Source organism: Lichenostomus cassidix, chromosome 1Aa (assembly GCF_008360975.1).
Source record: "Lichenostomus cassidix isolate B80296 chromosome 1Aa, HeHo_3.0, whole genome shotgun sequence".
NCBI lineage: Eukaryota > Metazoa > Chordata > Aves > Passeriformes > Meliphagidae > Lichenostomus > Lichenostomus cassidix.
This window is the reverse complement of record NC_139480.1, coordinates 38,231,970-38,250,603: the sequence shown is the minus strand read 5'-3', so window position 1 is coordinate 38,250,603 and position 18,634 is coordinate 38,231,970. Positions and strand designations below refer to the sequence as shown.

Below are 18,634 nucleotides of genomic sequence, written 5' to 3'. Positions count from 1 at the left end.
AAAAAGTGTTACCAATTAAAATGTTTTTTATTCATTGATTTCTCTTTCTAGTTCCTCATTTTGACATCACCACCACTACCACCAGCATATATGATTCACCATACTATTCAGGAGACATAAACCTACACTTAGACTCCTAATAAGTGCTGATTTTTGCTGACATACTCGATTGTGTGCTGTCTATTGTTGCTCCTTGTAAGTACTACAGAGTACATCACTGGCTCCTCCCATTGATTGTAGTTGTTGCATGCCAATTCAGAGATTAAAACTGTTATTATTGCAGTGTGTTTATCCATATTTCATCAAGAAAATGACCCAAAAAAAGCTACATCTGCTAACTGGTCATAGATTGCATGAATCATACTTACCTTGGCTGATCATTATTACGTTTGGGCAGGTTAAGATACAAGAAACAGAGGATCAAATTCTAAGGTATTTAATTAAACTTTCTGATACTTAAGCATGGTATGAGAGAAAATATCATCTGGCCCAGAAGGATTCTAATACCTTCTTGTTGTTATTATTAACATTAGGTATTGTTGTTAGCAATAATTAATAATTTATAACAATATGTAATAATTGGGTTTTTTAAAAATAAGATCTTAAATAATTACCTGCGTTTTCAAGGTAAAAATGTCAAGACTACTGTATCAAGTTTTGATTCTAGACTTAATGGGAATTTATTGGTATGAACAGCTGAAAATTAAACTCTTAGTTTAAAAAGCATACCTTTACAATTTAGCCAGCTGTCTGGACTCAGTGAACTAAGATGAACATTATTAACAGGGTTTTGGTGGGTCGACAAAAACTATTTTAAGAGGAGCCCAAGGAGTGGAGATTATCTCAAACTTTTGATATGACAAAATATTAAGGGGGAAAAAAGGAACACATAATTAAGAGTAACAGTGAGCAGGAAGAGCCGTGTGGGTACGAACTGAGAAAAGATGAAACTTGTACTAATTGTACCCTGGAGATAGAACACTATAGGAAGTTTTACAATTAACTGTGGCTGCAGATGAAAGCAAACAGCTTAGGATCTTTGGCTACAGCTGAAGAAATTCTTCCTTCTGACCCTTTCTTCATCTATACATGAAAGGAGTTTTGACATAGCAAAGTATCAGATTATTAAAAGCAGATAAGTGTAAGCAATACACACAAGCCATGAAAGTGTCAGCAGAAAGTAGTACCTTCTTCACCTCAGGAAGTGGCAGATATTTTCAGTGGCATAAAGCTGTAATTAGTTGTATACAGAAAACAGTGATACTCTTTTTCACTGTTAACCTTTTTCCCCAGTTCTGTTTTCTTCTTTCGGTTCATTGTATTGCGTTCTTGTTTTGAGTCAGAGGATCACGTACTTGACTGGCTCTCAGATGAAAGTGGTGACAATGTGGGGCTAATCCAAACCATCCTTCAAGGAGCATTAATATTCACTGTTCCAGTATAAACCTAAGTGAAGTTACTTCCTTTTTGTGTGCTGTACAATTCTGAGACCATCTTTTAAAAAATTTGCAGTGTGTTTTAGGGAAGTTCCCCTTTTTATCCCTACTTTGAATACTTTCTCATATTGGTGAAAGAAAATATTTTATTGTTATGTTGATATAGCACATTGTTTACATCCTTTGTCTGCATCCCAAGGGCAGACCAAGTTGAATTTCACTCTGAACTGTATCCAGTCGTATTCATTTTGATTGGCTTGAGGCGGAGAGTGGATAGTTTGGGGTCTGATGTTCAGTCACTAGAAGGATCATAGGCTTTTTTCAGTACTTAGCTCCTGGTTCACCTGTCTGGTTTGTCAGAGCAGGAGTTTTCATCTGTACTGAAATTCCTACACTGGGGAACTTTATTGAAGCATAAATATATATTTGTAACTAACACCTTTCCCACTCTTTTGCTAATCAAAACTCAAATATATAGAGATAGAATAAAAGAGTTTATTCAAGTCAACAATATCTTTCATAGATTGATATTTAGCAATGAGACAGTTACTTGCATAGAATCTTTAACTTATTTCCAGGTTAAGACTGAGAATGTGGGCAGTATGATTGCTTCAAGCACCAGGCAAGGCATCATGGAGCAAAACTTGCAAAGCTGCTATTGCAAACAGTGAAAGCTTGAACTGCAGGAATCCATCAATGTCACAGAGAAGTGATGGGAAGAAGAGGTACAGTGTCCTGTCATCTGTGAAGGAAGTACTCTTTGTCAGCCTACATGTCATATCTTTACTGCACTGGAACAGGGTATATATACCAAGAAGTAGCATTTTCCCTTGACCTATGACAGCAGAAGATGAAAGATAAAGCTGAACTGGAACCTAGCCTAATGCAGGTGATGGTTTCTTCTAGTTGGCTACCAGTCATTCCTCCCTCTCTGACACATTTTCGTTTACAACTGTCAGCATCCCCATAGAAACAGCCCACTCATCTACCAAAATCCTTAAATCTAATCCCCATCACTAAATATTTCCTTCTGCTATTCTGGTTCTGAAGGTTAGGTCTGAGCATCCCAGGCCTTTTGACTGGACAGCTGCAGTGTTATTTTTCATGCAGACCTGTAAAGCAAAGAAACTATACATTATTTTTCTGACCTATGAAGGTACGTAAATTTTCCCTTTCTGAAGGAAAAGTCAAGTTTCTGAATCATGATAAGGAGTAAACTGTATCTTTTATCTCAGGTCTTTTTTAAGTTTGGGTATTTTTTCCCTGAACAAAATGCTTCACTCTGCAGCTGCTAACTTCCTGTTTTTAACATATTAATAGTCAGTGGTTTATATTAATTAGGTTTTAATATGCCTGAGAAGTTTGAGAAGTAGGAAGTTGAGACAACAGAATAGCACCAGTTTTAGTATGACTTTTGTATCTATTTCAGATTATGACAGCATTGGGAGATGTTAGGTTTTTTTTTTATATTCTTCAGCAAGGGTGATTTTTCAGGCATCTAGAAGATATGCTTTAAGATTTGGACCTCTGGCATTACGTCCTGACAAAGAAGCAGAGGCAAGACTGGTAGAGAATGGCTGCCTACAACATGAAAATGTGAAATGTGAAAAGATCACCTGCTTTTTCAATTCTCCTGTATAATTTCTCTAACTGAAAATACAGTTTGGATAAACATAAACAGAATGATGACCTTGATGCAGAGTATTTCAACTGAGGATTCTTTCCAAATATGTGCCATACAAAATTTAACAACAGATCCTGCAATTACATGATTATATTTCTAAATTACAGATAGTTGTAAGCTATATGTATGCATACTCATGCAGCTTGCAACTGTCTGTATATGCTGTATATAGATATATATATATGTAGTCACACATCAGGCTGACTTTCACACATGCATTTCTGTGTTGTAAAAAGAATAATATAAAATATCTGACAGAAATGAGTTGGCTTTTTTCACCTGTTTGAAATCTGTCTTGCATCCACAGGAATGCCAAGGTACAGAACAGGACTGCAGTGTAGATATGGTAGTTGTCATGCTAAACAGTGAGCAGAGAGGATGTGAAGGGCAGGAGTTAAAGATTAAGATTTGATCATGATTCAAGAGATTAATGTTCATATCCCATGGGCAGTAAGAGACAGATGCAACAGCAGCTGACACCTATCTTCTGATGTCAGAGGGATGGGATAAAAATCAAAGTCAAAAGGATGAAAATGGTAGTTTACACACAGAGAAGTAGAGCTACTGTCAGCATTTTCCTGCTATCCACCACATAACACACCAAAGCATCATTAACTTCCACTTGTGCCACCATTCTTTCCCTGTCTAACTACAACACACAATAATAAAATTGGACCCTCACCTTACTGCGCTCCATCTTCCCTATGTTCCCTATCTCTGGATTTATTTCCAGAGTCCTGGACACAACCCAGGGGATTTTATCTCTCTCTTTCAGTGGATCACCTTCACCTTACTCATTCATCTCAGAGTTGCACATTTCTAAAGGCAGGAATAGTCCAAGTCCATAGTTCTCCTCTAAAATCGCCTGAGATATCCTTCATAGGATGGGCTAGTTCAGGTAATGTGCTGATGTAAAGGTTTGTCCAGAGATTTGTTAAGAGAAATGCTATTGCTCTAGCAGTGTCTGCAAACAGAGTCTACGCTCTGAACTGTAGCCCTGATTTCAATCTCATCAGAATGTGAATTCAAGGCACAGTCCTGTTTGCACCTGAAACTATGAAGAACTCAGCAACCACATAGCTTCAAAGAAGTGTGTATACTGAGGTATGTCAGCAATTATTCACTCACAGGTATTTGTAACATTTATGAATATTTTTTTCTAGTACTCCTCAAACACACGCATACCTCACCCTAGACATATCTTGACCATAAAGTTGTGCACTCAAGGCTATTTTTCATGCATAGTTTTCTAATGAATTTATATTTCTTGGTTTTCTTCCATATGTGCAAAACATAACCAAGAACCTGGAAAGGAAGCTTATTTCTCTTGTTATATTTCTGTACCATAAGATATTAATAGAAAGAACAGAAAGACTATATATACAATTAATAAATACAGTGCATAATTAAGGATGAAAGCAGCAACAGTAAAAAAACCTACATGAAAATGCATCATCAAAACTTTATTTATAAGATTTTATTTGTCTTTTGAGCTTTAACTTCAGAATTTCAATGTCTTTGCTTCAATATGCTAAACAGTAACTTCCTTTTGAGAGTAAGAAAAATATGAAATAAAAATACATTTCCTACTTTCACATTACCTTCATATTTTCAATACAAAACATGTATTAAAAAGTAAAACCAGAAACAGAAATGTATTCACATTGATAGATTAGACTAAAATAAACACTCTTGAGGGTGTGCCATTAATGTAGTGGGTCTTGAGTCTATCCATTACATACATGAAGTGTATATATGTGTTAGGTGTATGTGTGCATATGTACATACATGTGCATATGAACTTTGCACAATGGAATATTACACAAAATCTACTGGCTTTAATGCTTAATGATATGAATGCTCAATGAGATGCACAATGGAACATAAATCATTACAAGTTGTGCTTCTGTCTTTATACATTAAAAAACTACAGCACGATAAAGGAAATATGGAAAATCAATATATTGATAACTATAAAACTGATTTAATCTTTAAGTAATTATTAGAACATTTCACTGATTTCTACAAAAGAATATAAAAATAAGCTTACCTGCATGAATATTCCTGAACTATTTTTGAAATAAACCGAGTAGTACAGTATATTTCCATTAGGCTTTTGAGGAGGAGACCAGAATAGCATTATTGATGTGGAAGTAAGGTTTCTGTATGTAACATCTTTCGGTGGATCACTTGGTGCTGGAAAAATATTAAGTATTAGCATACCTAAAGCTTTTGTACCTCAAGGTTTTGTACATTTTAGTGCCCGAGGAACATCTGCTATAGATTTTACAGCATCCTGTATCAAATTAAATGTATTACTGATTATGGTATAAAAATTGCCTCTCAAAATAATGAAATAAAACAGTATATGTAAATGAATTTTTAAAACACTTTTTCAAATATATTTGTATTTAGCTGCATTTGTAAACAGAGAGTGTTTTCTTATAAAATTTGTCCTGTACTTAACTGTTTTGTGCACATAGAAAATCTAATTTGCAGACATGGAAACTGACCGAGTTAGGTCTCTATACTCCAAATATAGTTAGCAGGAAAAAAAGAAAAAGGATTTGTTTTATAAAATCTAAATTAAAATAATTGTCCTCTCTGATTATAAACAGAATTTAGGCTCCCAACTCATGTGGATAAACCAGACACATAAAGCTTGGACAGTATGATAATTTCTTCTTTTTCCTCTTTTCTCAGCCTGTTAAATGTGCAAGAAGACTTCTGTAAGCTTTCAGTTAGTCTCTCCTCCTATTTCGTAAAGAATAGCAGCATATGGTTCTTCTCATTAACACAGTGATGCAGGAGAGTTAAATTCAATTCCTTAAGTCAGTTTAAAAGAATTTGAATCCATATTTCTCACCATCCAAGAAAGTTCTCTCCAGAACATGCAGCAGACTTACTGACCACTGTAAATTATGTATCTCTCTTGCTTTGTGCTGCTCTAGTTTGTGTAAAATACTAAAATATTATTTGGAGGGGGAACCCCAGGACCAGTTCCTAAAAGTCTGTCCAAATAAAGCCAATGTTCCATATCAGCTTCAAAAACAATGTCTGTGAATACCTAAAACCTGACAGTGTAGAGAGACTTTGGAGGGATGGTTCAGGTAGATGCTAATCCTGGCAGTGGTTGTGTATCAGAGAATTGGTTTATCTATGCAGGGTGATTCTGAAGCATGCATGCATGCTGTCTATTTTGGAACAGATCATAGCAATATGATTGAAAACCAGAAACAATAGTTAAACTGAATGAATTTTAAAAGTCATCTACCACGTTGGAAGTATAAAATAATTAAAATAGAATAAACAAATCAATGTTCATTTACAGATTTAATTTTCAAATTAAAAACATTTCAGACTTGAGAGGGATAGTCTAAGGAGTATTTTCCCTATCAGAAGTTGTGTTGCAGCAGCTTAAAGTAAGGATCTATTAAAATATATTACAAAAAATAATTTTATTTATTTCGAAGTTTAGAATTTAATTACTTGGATCTTACCTTTTTTGAGAGAAATGCTCATTTTTTCTCAGTAAATTAACAGAAATACCTATCATAATTTTATAGTCCCATAGATACATGTAGACACAAAGATAGAGCTACACAGACAGGTAGAATGTCTCTTCTTGACAAGTCAAATGCCACTTTTACTTCAGTGGCTTTATTAACTTAAATAAGTCTGACAGAATTTAAATGATGAATGAAAATTAAAGTTCACACTGTATATAAGCTTACCTCCTTCAGAAGTTCTGAATGTTATAGTATCACTTTTTATGTTGCCATCTCCAAATCTTGTACTTGCTGTTAGGTAAGCACTATACTCATAATTATATTCTAGGTCTGTTAACTCCAGGGATGTTTCCATTACATTTACACTCCTCTTTGACATTTTATTCCTACAGAAAAGGTATTTTATTAATTATATACACACACACCATTTTTCTATATACATAATTATGGCATTTGTTGTAAAACTGAAAAATGTGATATTGTGTTAAATACAAGTATTTTAGATCTTTAAAAAATACTGGGATAACTTTTTGTCTTTTACGTTGAAAAGCTAACTTTTCTACTGTGGCATCACAGTAGGGCTCTTCATTTTGTTTCTTAAAAAAAAAAACTATCCCAAAACCCCACAGAAATGTTTGCAAATTACGTCAACAAAGACAATGGTTATATGAAATATTAAGGAGTATTTCTATCTATTAACTCTTATCAAATGGTTATGTGGTACCCTTGGGAAGGACACAGTAGGGCATAACTAAACTGTCTCCCTGGACAGGAATAGCGAAATATAAAAAGATTATAGCAGGGAGCATGCCCTACTGTGACTCTGTGAAATTGGTCAGAAGGCTGAAGTTATAAATGGAATAATAGAAGATGATATGGAACAGGAATTAGCTGGTGCTGAGTTAATTCTGGTGGAATGTAGCAGAGGATCAGAATGGAACTCTAGTCAGGTCAAAACCGGCCTAGAAAGACTGTAAGATGTAACATTAATAAAACACTGGTATTAGCATAGGTATGAAATGATTATCAGAAAGTAAAATAAGATACAGAAATAACTAACTTGAATTCAAGAATTCTGATATTCCTTGTAAAGTTAATGTAATCTTAAAAAGAATACAAGGAAAGCAAAAACATATCTAACATTCCATTCCTTCAAAGATTTCTCTATGAGTAGATGACCTATGTCTCTAATAGGATTTCATACACAGACGATAATTTGATAAGTAAAACCAAATATCTCGCTCCAGGAGTTACTGCGAAGCTCTTCACAAAGACAATGTGCTCTAATACTTTTTTTAAAAAAAAAGGTGATTCAAATTACTAGATAGGCTGATATTCATCCTTTGATAACTGAGTGTCTCAGTAGCAATGACCACCATCTAATATATCTGAAATAAAGTTGTATTAACAAACAACTGGAATGAGAAAATGTATGAGAATGAAAAAAAATCCTCCCTAACTCTCAGATTTTGAGTGGAATGGGAATGGTAACTTTCTCTGTTACCAACAGTGTTTCCCATGTCAAGTCATGGGAAACACTGTTGGTAACAGAGAAAGTTAACATTTACGTTTTTCTCAAAGTTCTGACATTTTTAATAGTCAGTAAAATTTACAAGAGATTGCAGCTGTAGTTATCAAACTCCATACAAAGAAAGACATCTTTTCCTGGATCTTTGCCCAATATATTCTTACTATGGAAATAAGTATCTGGTTATAATTTAAGTAAGAAGAAAATCCACAGCTTAGTGTTGTGAACATTTCTACTCTGAGTAACTGAATTCTTATGTCTGAGTTGCCAAAAAACATTTCCACAACCAGGCATAGAAAGAACAAAATCCTGAGCTATCTCAAGGGAAGTTGATTTTCAGTTTAGAAACAACTGAGATTGCAACAAAAATAAGAAAACACTGATCAAGCTGAATACAGTCTTCACAGACAGTGAGAAAGTACCTACCAGAATAAATTAAGCCAAGAAATTTTACTGAAGAAAAATAATATAAGGTTTTATATCACATTTTTCAAAAATGCAGACAACAGAGGTTCTAAGAAATTGCATACTTTCACTTGACAAAGATAGTTACCATATTTTCTTAAAAATCTGTACCTCAAAATAGATGTAGTTAGTAAGTATCTCAAAAAAATTTGCAGAAAAGGAAAATGCCGAAAAAAAAAACTTTATAAAATTACACTTGGGGAGTATTGGTTTGTAGGCTCAAGACAAGGAGAAAGTTGCTTTTCTACCTGCCAGCACCCAAAAACACCTTGTCATCAGACAAATTCAATGAAATATAACAGAAAACATTGCAGATATCACCCTTTCTATTCTATTAGTTGTGGATTTTTATTCCAACTCAGCTAAAGAAAGGTAAAAAAATTCTCTATAACTGTTGCAAAATGTTTCAACGAAGTGAAGAAACATTTATTTCACATCTGTAGTAACCTTCTTCTTTCTGCTTTATGGAGAAGCACTGGGACTTCCAAAATATACTGAATACCTCCCAAGAGCAGAAACTCTATGGCACAACAGTTTGCCTTGTCAAATCTCCCCCGCAATGCATTTTATGAAACTGTATAGACAACTCTATTAAATACTTAAAATTACTCTCCTTCCTCCACCCCGCTCCCGCCCTGCCAAGGAAGGAGTGAAGTTACGACCTCTTTGAAGGCAAAGGGAGTGTTTCTCCAACGTCCTTGCCTTAACTTGATACCTAAAGCCTTTCTAAATTTAGGTATGGCACAGTAAGGACAGACAAGACAAAGCAAAAAGAATATGGGGCAAGGATTACAGCAAAACGTTATGTGGTTGCTTAATCGAAATTTTTGGAAAGATGGATCATTTAAGTGCTTTTTTAAAAAATAATTCTGGCTAAATCTTTCCTCCTAATAACAAAAGCAGTAAGTTATAAGGGAATATAAGAATGAAAAGTTGTATAACGTCAAGTGTTTGAACACAGTATGTATCAAAACCACAGCCCTTATCATCAAGTAACTCTTCCCTAGCTTGAGGACAGTCATTAGTTTATAGTGCAACAGATATTCCCAATACAGTAGAATTAACAAGAGAAGAGAAATTTAACTTTTCTGGAAAGAAGAGTTTGTTCCTCTTCACTTTATCACCAACTTATCTAGAAACTATAATTAAAAAAAAACAAAAAGAAAATAGTGACTGAGGGCAAGCCCTACCCCAAAACTGTCAAATAACAATAAGATAATAAATGTAAGCTCAAGAGTAGAGTGCCCATAACAACTACAAATTTGTACATCTGATTCACTTCAGTATTTGCTTCCTGAACCTTAACAGTGGCAATAAAACAGTAAAGCATAAATGCAATATATTAGAAGTGACCAATAAAAAATGTTTTCACTCCCAGTAGAAGTTATAGGTCTTTGAAGAGATGCCACATCACTATACCAAACTACATTATGCAAGGAACAGGACAGAAGCTGCAAGTTTTGAAGTGACAAAATTACTTTGTAAAGGTGAAAAAATATCACAGGAGGATGTCAGGGGGAAAAAATTGAAAAGAAAAAGGTTAGATAGAAATAACCAAAACACAATAAATGAAAAGTATCTGTTAAAAATACTTGTTTGCTATAAATAATAAATACAAAATATAACAGTAAACATAAATGATAGCACAATCAAAGACTCTGAGCATGGCTTTTACACACTTTCTATAAAAGGAGACAATATTTCTCTTTTTAAGCCTATTTCAAATCTCCTTGAAAATTCAGCATGGGCTTGTGCCCTGCCTTGCAGCAGGTCTAATCAGAATATAATGAAAATCGTCACTATGCTCTAGTTTAAATTTGAATTCCCTTACTATAGTCTAATCCTTGGAAAAATGTTGAAAATGTTTACAAAATGTTGAAATTGTTACCCAATTTTCATCTACTCTGAATTTGCATATAAAAAAACTAGTATTTTAAGTGCTGGATGAGTATTTGTTCTCCCAAAACACATAATCAACATATTGTGTAATAAAAATCCAACATTCCTGATAGGTTACAGATTAATATTTATCCTCAGAACTACTTCCAGAAAAATCTTACCAGACGTAAACTGTGTAATAGAGGATAATTCCATTTGGCTCCAGCGGAGGTTTCCATGACAACTTCACAGTGACACCCAACAACTGTTTTACAGAGAGGGATTGTGGAGGGGAACTTGGAGCTATAAAATGAGAGAACAGGACACAATATTTTGTTAAACAGCTAAGATCGATGGGATACACAGCATCCTTAAATAGGCTTTTAATTATTTGTGATAGAAAGTTAACCTTGTGCCACAGTGGTACAGTATCCATCAACTAATGTTAAGGCACAACTTCTTTTCCTTTTTCTGACAGATGATAAAAGAAGATTTTGCATGGTGGTGTTAGAACATCTGTTTCTGTGATTCAATGGAAAAAGTACTTCATGAGAAAACAGAGCAATGGCTAGGTCACAGTGATTCACCTACTGTCCAAATACGTTGCCTTCTTTTTTTCCCTTCTAATAAAAGCAAGAGCTTTATAGATATGAACAAATGTAAAATACAGCACAATAGTTCCCCTGAGGAAAAAAAGGTGCTGCAAAGAATTATACAAAGCACCAAAAGGTGGAAAAATGGATAAGCATGACATTGAGAGATGATAAAATTGTGAGATATTAGGCAGCAATAAAATCTATTTGCTCCATCAAATAAGGACCACATTAATACATTTAACATGTCATGAGGGCAAATGAAAAAACAGGCATTCACTAAGACCCTTAAAATTCATTTTAGAATGATCTCTAGACAACACCAGCTCTGTAGGGAAACACTGAAAGTAAATGAAAATGTTGACTTCATGTTTGACTTCATTCTAAGGTTCTTAATTTTGCTGAGGAAAAATAACTCATGTATGCATACGTGATACTGCTTTATTATCAGCATGTTATTGAGAAATGAATCTTTTTCTTCATCTTGATTCACAGACGTATGTATCACTATGAAGTAATATTAGAATTACATTTGTTTTTCTCGAATTAAACCAAAGAGCATCATGCACTAAAAATTCAAGTCATAGCTGTAGTCATGCATGAAAATTGAGAATATGAGCATAACTATTAGCAAATCTATGAAACATTTGGTCTGAACCTTGGAACACAGTGTTCCTGTGAATACGGAACATGTGGTGTATTATAAATATTGTTTTTCACTTCTTGTTCCTTTCACTATCCCAAAAGCTGGCATAAAGGTTTCATAACTCTGTACATTTACGAAAAAACTACTTTGTCTTTTTCATGAACAAAGGTTCACTGAATTCAGTGATTGCGTTTACTAGTGAAAAATGTTGACAGCTGTATTTCTTGTTTTATGTTATTTACTTGTTATATTTTTACTTGTTATATTATCCTCAGTGGCTATATAATAAAAGATCTGTCATACAGTGAATGTCATCTTTTTGACATGTCTGGTTTATTCTACAATTCCTTTTCAGAGGGTTTTTTTTTTTGCTAGAGAATAGAAACAACATTAATCTAAATAAAAATACTCTCTGCTAAAAAAATGGATTTATCCAAATTAGCTGTTTTCAGTCTGCTCCAGCAACATATCTCTTGAGCAAAGTTTTTTTACTGATGGTGTGGCCATGGGCTTTTTGTACCAATGCTGCTTTAGAACAGATTCCCAGAGATTTCCTCCCTAAGCAACGGAGAGGAACAAACTTCTCCAAAACGTGACTCACAGCATGTAGGTTAAGATTTTTGCTATATTTTTTTTTTTTTCAGGATTTCCCTGCAGAATCTAGACAGGACAGCAATGACAGCTTCCCACAACTACATTGTGTACTGAAAGCACAAATACAATTTTAAGGTTTCTCTTCTGACTTGTGCCCTACTATATAAATTAGCAGGGGTTGTAACAACAGTGTTCTACAGTTGCCTGTAGTATCGAGCACTCCCCCGCTCAGTTTGGAAGTCCAGTGCTGCAGATAATGGACCTTGGGCATTTTCATAATATTAATAATTTCATATCTATATGTATCTGTACACACATCTGTTTAGAAGAATACAAAAGCCTCCCAATAAAAAAGCACAGATATTTCTGAGTTGTGTGACCATTCAAACGACCACTTTGTGGTTTTCCCTTTCCCCAGCTCTCACAGGACTGAAAAACCAAATACAGTATTTAATTCTACCATGTCATGCATTAGATTGAAATAATATGAGTAAATTAGGATTCTTCAAATTCATAAGATACCAGTAAGAGGATGGAGGGATGGAAGGGTGGAGGGATGGATGGGTGGATGGATAGACAGATAGATAGATAGAGTATGGTTGTGTTTAGATGCATGGATACAGATATCAATGGAGAGACATAGCTGCCAAAAGAAGTGCATAAAGCTTAAATACATCTCACACAAAATGTAAGAGTAAATTAAGAAAAGCAGTACACAATGATGCACTGAAACTGCTGCTCTGACTTACCATCTTCATCAGTTAGTATATGCAGAGGTGAACTACGAAGGCCCTCCCCCATCGTGGTACTAGCAGACACTTCTACAGTATATTCTGTATATTTATTTAAATCTAAAAAAAAAGAGAATAATTTAATAGAACAACCATTCAGTGGGACAAATTAGTTTTTTAATGGACTATTAGGATTTCTGAAGTGCTGAATAGGCCTGTCACACTGATTAGTGTTATTAGAGACTGAAATAAGTACTGGGAAAGATTGGAATACAAAGTATTTTGCAAAAGAAGGGGCAAAGCCCTAATTACCACTTATACTTCATATTCCTAGAATGCTTTGCAGTCCTTGGCTGTACTCTGAAAATGTAGTGGTGAAGGTACTGAGCTCCCAGCATTAATAGCTGTGTCATGCCACAGCAATAATGACAGAACTTAGGAAAAATGCAACGGTGAGGGGAAAGGGAAGTTTTTTTTATCCAGAATTTTTTACCCAGTATTTTTATCCAAAATAAGATCAGAAAGATATGCAGGTGACTTGGTCTACTTTGTTACAATGATAGGTCTGCAAAGATATCTATTGAAGTTCCTATTACTTTCAACATCTAAATTACAATGACATATTTATTAGACTCTGTACCATTTAATGCCCATTTCACCAGATTATGGCAGGGCACAAGTTATTTCTCAACACAGGCAACAAAAAACTTTATGTAAGGACAAGAAGGATCAGGTCCAACCAATGAACTAATAATTTATCTCTATCTGTCTGTTGTACACGTCTCAGAATAACTTACAGTTGCCATAAATTCCAGATCACTATATATACTGGCCTGCAATATGTAGTGTCAGAAGAGTGGTGTTTATGACTCTTTGCTCAGTCCCATTAGTCCTCATGAGATATATTGTGTACGTCTGTATGATTCCATTGGGAATGGATGGTGGAAAAAAAGATAATTCAATTTCCGTGGATGAGATGTTCCTATAGGTTACATTTTCTGGTGCAGAATCAGGAACTAGAAGAAAAAATTATAGAATATTTCAGTCACTTTCATTGATTTGAGACAAGTCCTGGCTAGTGAGGCCCCTGCCCAGCTGGCCCAGGGACCCCTTGGCTCTTGGCTGCCCAGCCCTTACCGAGCAGCTGGCCTTGCTGTTTTGCTTTGTATATAAAAGAGAAAAATGAGATTCAAACTTACTGCTTTGCAAAGCAAGCAAATATTTTTTAAAATAATAAAACTTGTCTCCTGGGCATTAGAGGTCATCCTAAAGCAGTTTCTTGTCCAAATTTTTCATTTTTTAGAAATATAACGTACTCACCAGTTTCAGAAGTTCTAATCAGAAGTGGAAAGGATGACTGATTCCCATGGCCAAGTCTGGTGAATGCCCTTACTGAGATGTTGTAGAGGGTATATGGCTTCATTTCACTTAGTGATATACTTGTAGATGAGGCATTTTTAATAAAAAAATCATTGGAATCACTGTACAGAACTTCATAGTGAGTGATGAGACCATTAGGCTGCTCAGGTGGTAACCATCTCAGGTTTATTTCTGTTGCAGTTACATTTATTAATTCTACGTTTTGAGGTGGGGAGTCTGGTTCTGCAATACAGAAATCATTAAAAAAAACCATTTCAGTTAATTAAATACAGAACTGAGATCACAAACCTATTTGGATCCTGCCACTGGATCCTACCTGTACCAAGAGGGCTACAAATACTCTCTCACTCTCCTCAAAGTCTTACAGCTTTTTGCCTCAGTTAATTTTTGGTATGCCTCTTTTCCTCTCATAAAACTAGGCATCTTTTTGCGTTATGACACTTTAACTTTTCTGTAATTTCTTTTCTCATCCACTTCTAAATCTATCTGGCTCTGCATTTAAGAAAAAGAATTTCTTCTCTCTACCAGTCTCACGCAGACTGATCCTTCTAATCCTCTCATTGTCTTCCTCATATTCAGTTCTTTAAGCTAAAATTAATATCCTCTCACTGCTTTCTATGTAAATAACCACCCTTCTTACTTCACTCAGCTATTGAACCAAGAAAGGGACTGTATGCACTGCAACTAAATTCCCTTTACTGAATGCAGTGTAAATCTTGCATACTCTGGTGTGAAGGTCATGCACAAAACAAGTCCAGCTCCAGGGCAGTGTGTTGGCTGAATCTACTGGGAATGTATGAGTTCAAGTGACTCCAGTGAGCTAATAAGGCATGGAAGTGTTGAAGGAGTGAGTGGGCTGCACTTACGAATAAAATCAGCTCTGAATGTCAACTTTGATTCCTCTGAAGGCTTCACCACTTAACCCCTAAAATAATCTTCTATAAAATAAAAAGAAAAATATCACTACCTACCCAGGATTATAGGATTCAGTTTGTGTACAAGTATCCATATGCAGATATTTCAGAATTCATCAGGATTTTTTTTTGCATAAAAGGTGTCAAAAATCACTTTCATTCCTGATTTCTGAGCACATGAATGGAAAGTGTTAACTGTAACAGATCACTGCTCTCTGGATGACAAGACTGCCCACATGGATATTTCCCATGTGAAGAAGCTTAATTTTTAATTGAAATGCATTTTGCCATTTATCTGGCTTGGTAAAATATTTAAATGCAACAGCCTAAGATCGTCCATTGTAATGCAAGTTATCTAAGAGATTTGTAATGAGTCTTTTATTTGGAGGTATCTCTCCTTTCAAGAGTCAAACAAATTGTTGTTCCTAGGTTGGCTAAAGTTAGGAGACACGAATCTCTGCCTGAATTACCTCTGGAAAGCTAAGCAACAAGGAGACGATAAACAATCATGAATAACCTTATAAAAAGCCAAGAATTATTGGTGGGTTTCTCACTAGTTTCCTCAAGCCTTGCACACCTCTTTTATGAATGAATGAACTGTTAACCTGAAACTCTATTCTGAAAAATTTCTTTAACACTCAAAGGCAAGGGACTGTAAGCTTTCAGAGAAAAGAATATTTATGTAAGTAATCTTCTGTTCTTGTGATATGCCTTTCCTCTGTAAAAAAACTAACAGCATAGAAGCATGTAAATTAATTTGGTATTTTTTGTGGTTATTCAAATCACCTCAGCTTCATAAACACCCATGATTTTTAACCCTGTAGTCCTTTTCTCTCCTTTATTGACAGTCAATCATTTTTCTCATATTGTTGTACATTTGACAATGAGATAGATAAATGACTATTGGGCAATCAGCCTCTGCACTACTTCAGTAAAAACTGGAAATATTTTTTTCTGAAACCAGTGAAAATACAGATTTGATGCAAATGAGACAATGTTAATATTCATGACTCTGCTCTGCAAAACAAATTGCCATGTTCTGTTTGCAGAAGCCAATGACAACTCCAGCTCTTGCCCCAATACCTTCATGGGTTGAGACTGCCTTGCAAGCAAGAGAGGAAGATTCAGAAATCTTCAAAATGTAGTATCATATCCTACATTAAAACTATTGCTCAGTCTTGAAATTATTAAAATCTATATAAAAACAACTGCATATAATATCCAGCATAAAAAAAATCTTCAGGTTATCAATAGCATCTTTGCTTACAAATAGCAATATAGCCCCTAAATTGTTGAAAGCAGCCATGTCCATATGCTTCAAAACCAACCTAATTTACACATGACAATATAAAAAGAAAAAGAAGGTAAGATGGAGTCACAAAGATTAGGGTTTAGATAGGTGCTAGGGGTACATTGTTTTGAGAGAGGGAGCCTCAGTTCTGCAGCTTTTCTTCCATTTGTCTATTACAGTTGAAATTAGTTGATTGCAGGTCATGCTGCAGCTTTCATTATTATTTTTTTAGCATTTACATAAAAATGGTTTGAATGAAGTCACTGACAGATAGAAGACTAAAGATTGCAACACTGATTCTATTTCTACACTTTCTTCCCCCGTTATATATGTGCCAGTCTCCTTTCTGAACAAACACAAACTTCAGTGCAGAAAAAATACCATCACTGCAAACAATGCATTACCGTCCTCAGGGGTTCTCACAAAAACATCATTCTCTTCAGACAAAGCACTTTCTCCAATTGCAGTAGAGGCTGCAACTCTCATTTTGTAATTTGTGTACTTTTTTAAACCTGAAAAGATTAAGCAAAAAAATCTTGACTCTTAACTTTGTAAACAAGACTGTTGACTTCTTTTGTCATAGCCACTTATAAAACTATAATACTGGCTACTCTTCTAAGAGGTTTTGATACACCTTTGTCACCTAAAAGAATATCTACAATACCATAGTAAATATATCAGCAGATTTTGAAGTAAGTCAACTAGTTTCAATCCTGGAAATAGCCTAAACAATTTATTTGTCAAAACACAGGATACATATATGAACATCCAAATATGGGGTTTTAGTCTACATGCATTATTCTGGTTAACATCAATAAATGCCTGAAACTCCACTAGGAATGTGTTTGCTTCAATTACTATAAAAATTATCACCTTAAAATAAGAAAATTTTTATTAATGTCAGACAAATACTGTGGAAAAAATTCAAGTCTGAAAAAGACTTGGCAATTTAGGAATATTTTCCTATGGGGACACAAGATACTGAGGCAAATTTTCCAAGGAGAAATCAATTTCACAAATAACTACTTGTACAATTTCAAAAATTACTGTTTATCTCACCTAGCCCTCTGCTCCCATCTTACATCCCTTACATACTCCTCCACAGTAAAAAGTCTCACAGTAGTGCCCCACCTTGTTTTTACATGCAGTTTTGTTGCGTGTATGTGAATGTGTGTGGATGTCTGAGATTTGATCCACTCATATTTCAAATGGCTACATTATATAAAATTGGAAAAAATAATTTTGTAAAATGTACTTGCAAGTTTAAATTTTTATGTTTTTTAAATCAAATGACACTGTACCTGTCATAAGTAAGCTGTTGTTTGAAGTTGTTTTGTGAAATGCTCTTTTTGTATCCAGTTCCATCGCATAAACAGTATAATGAATGATTTTCCCATTGGGATTTGCTGGAGGATCCCAATACAGCAAAACAGAGGAGGAGCTGATATTTTTGTAAGATATATTTTTTACTGAGCTTGGGACTTAGACAAAAACATAAAAATAATAGCAGTAAGTAAATAAATTACTAAAAAAAAAATCAAAGTCAGTGAAATAAATCACGTATGTTAACTTTGATAATATCAGAGTTAAAACAGTTCACCTTGTTCGCTTGTCCTGACTGTAAGAAGTGATGGTGGTCCTTCTCCAACAGCAGTGAAAGCAGACACACTAACTGTGTAATTGGTGAAAGGTGTGAGGCCCTTTATAACATATGACAGTTCTTCAGCCAAAATGTCCATGTTGTATTGATTATCTGTGAGTAAATAGAGAGAAATAGCTACTTACTCATAAAGTCATTTTATTTCTTATGCATTCTGAAACTCACTTTGGCATGGCAACCTGGAACTACTCTATTGTAAAAGAATTAACCTTCATGCCAATTATAAAAATTAAAGTCTACATTCCACTTCTTAACTCCAAAAAGGATAGTCTAGTATAGGTCCATTTTAATGTGTACAATAGATAGATTGGCCTGGGTGAACAAA

At 34.7% G+C, this 18,634-nt stretch overlaps 1 protein-coding gene across 1 annotated transcript in view; it reads right to left on the bottom strand.

Annotated features, from left to right (window-relative positions):
- Positions 1-18,634, bottom strand: part of PTPRQ (protein tyrosine phosphatase receptor type Q) — a 121,315-nt gene that overhangs the window by 62,428 nt on the left and 40,253 nt on the right. The window contains exons 28-36 of the mRNA XM_085045732.1: positions 18,250-18,402; positions 17,951-18,130; positions 17,054-17,161; positions 14,385-14,666; positions 13,898-14,080; positions 13,083-13,184; positions 10,683-10,803; positions 6,855-7,015; positions 5,171-5,316 (exon numbers count right to left, since the gene is read on the bottom strand). Of these exons, the coding sequence (XP_084901858.1) occupies positions 5,171-5,316; positions 6,855-7,015; positions 10,683-10,803; positions 13,083-13,184; positions 13,898-14,080; positions 14,385-14,666; positions 17,054-17,161; positions 17,951-18,130; positions 18,250-18,402 (1,436 nt within the window). The remainder of the gene's footprint in view (positions 1-5,170; positions 5,317-6,854; positions 7,016-10,682; positions 10,804-13,082; positions 13,185-13,897; positions 14,081-14,384; positions 14,667-17,053; positions 17,162-17,950; positions 18,131-18,249; positions 18,403-18,634) is intronic.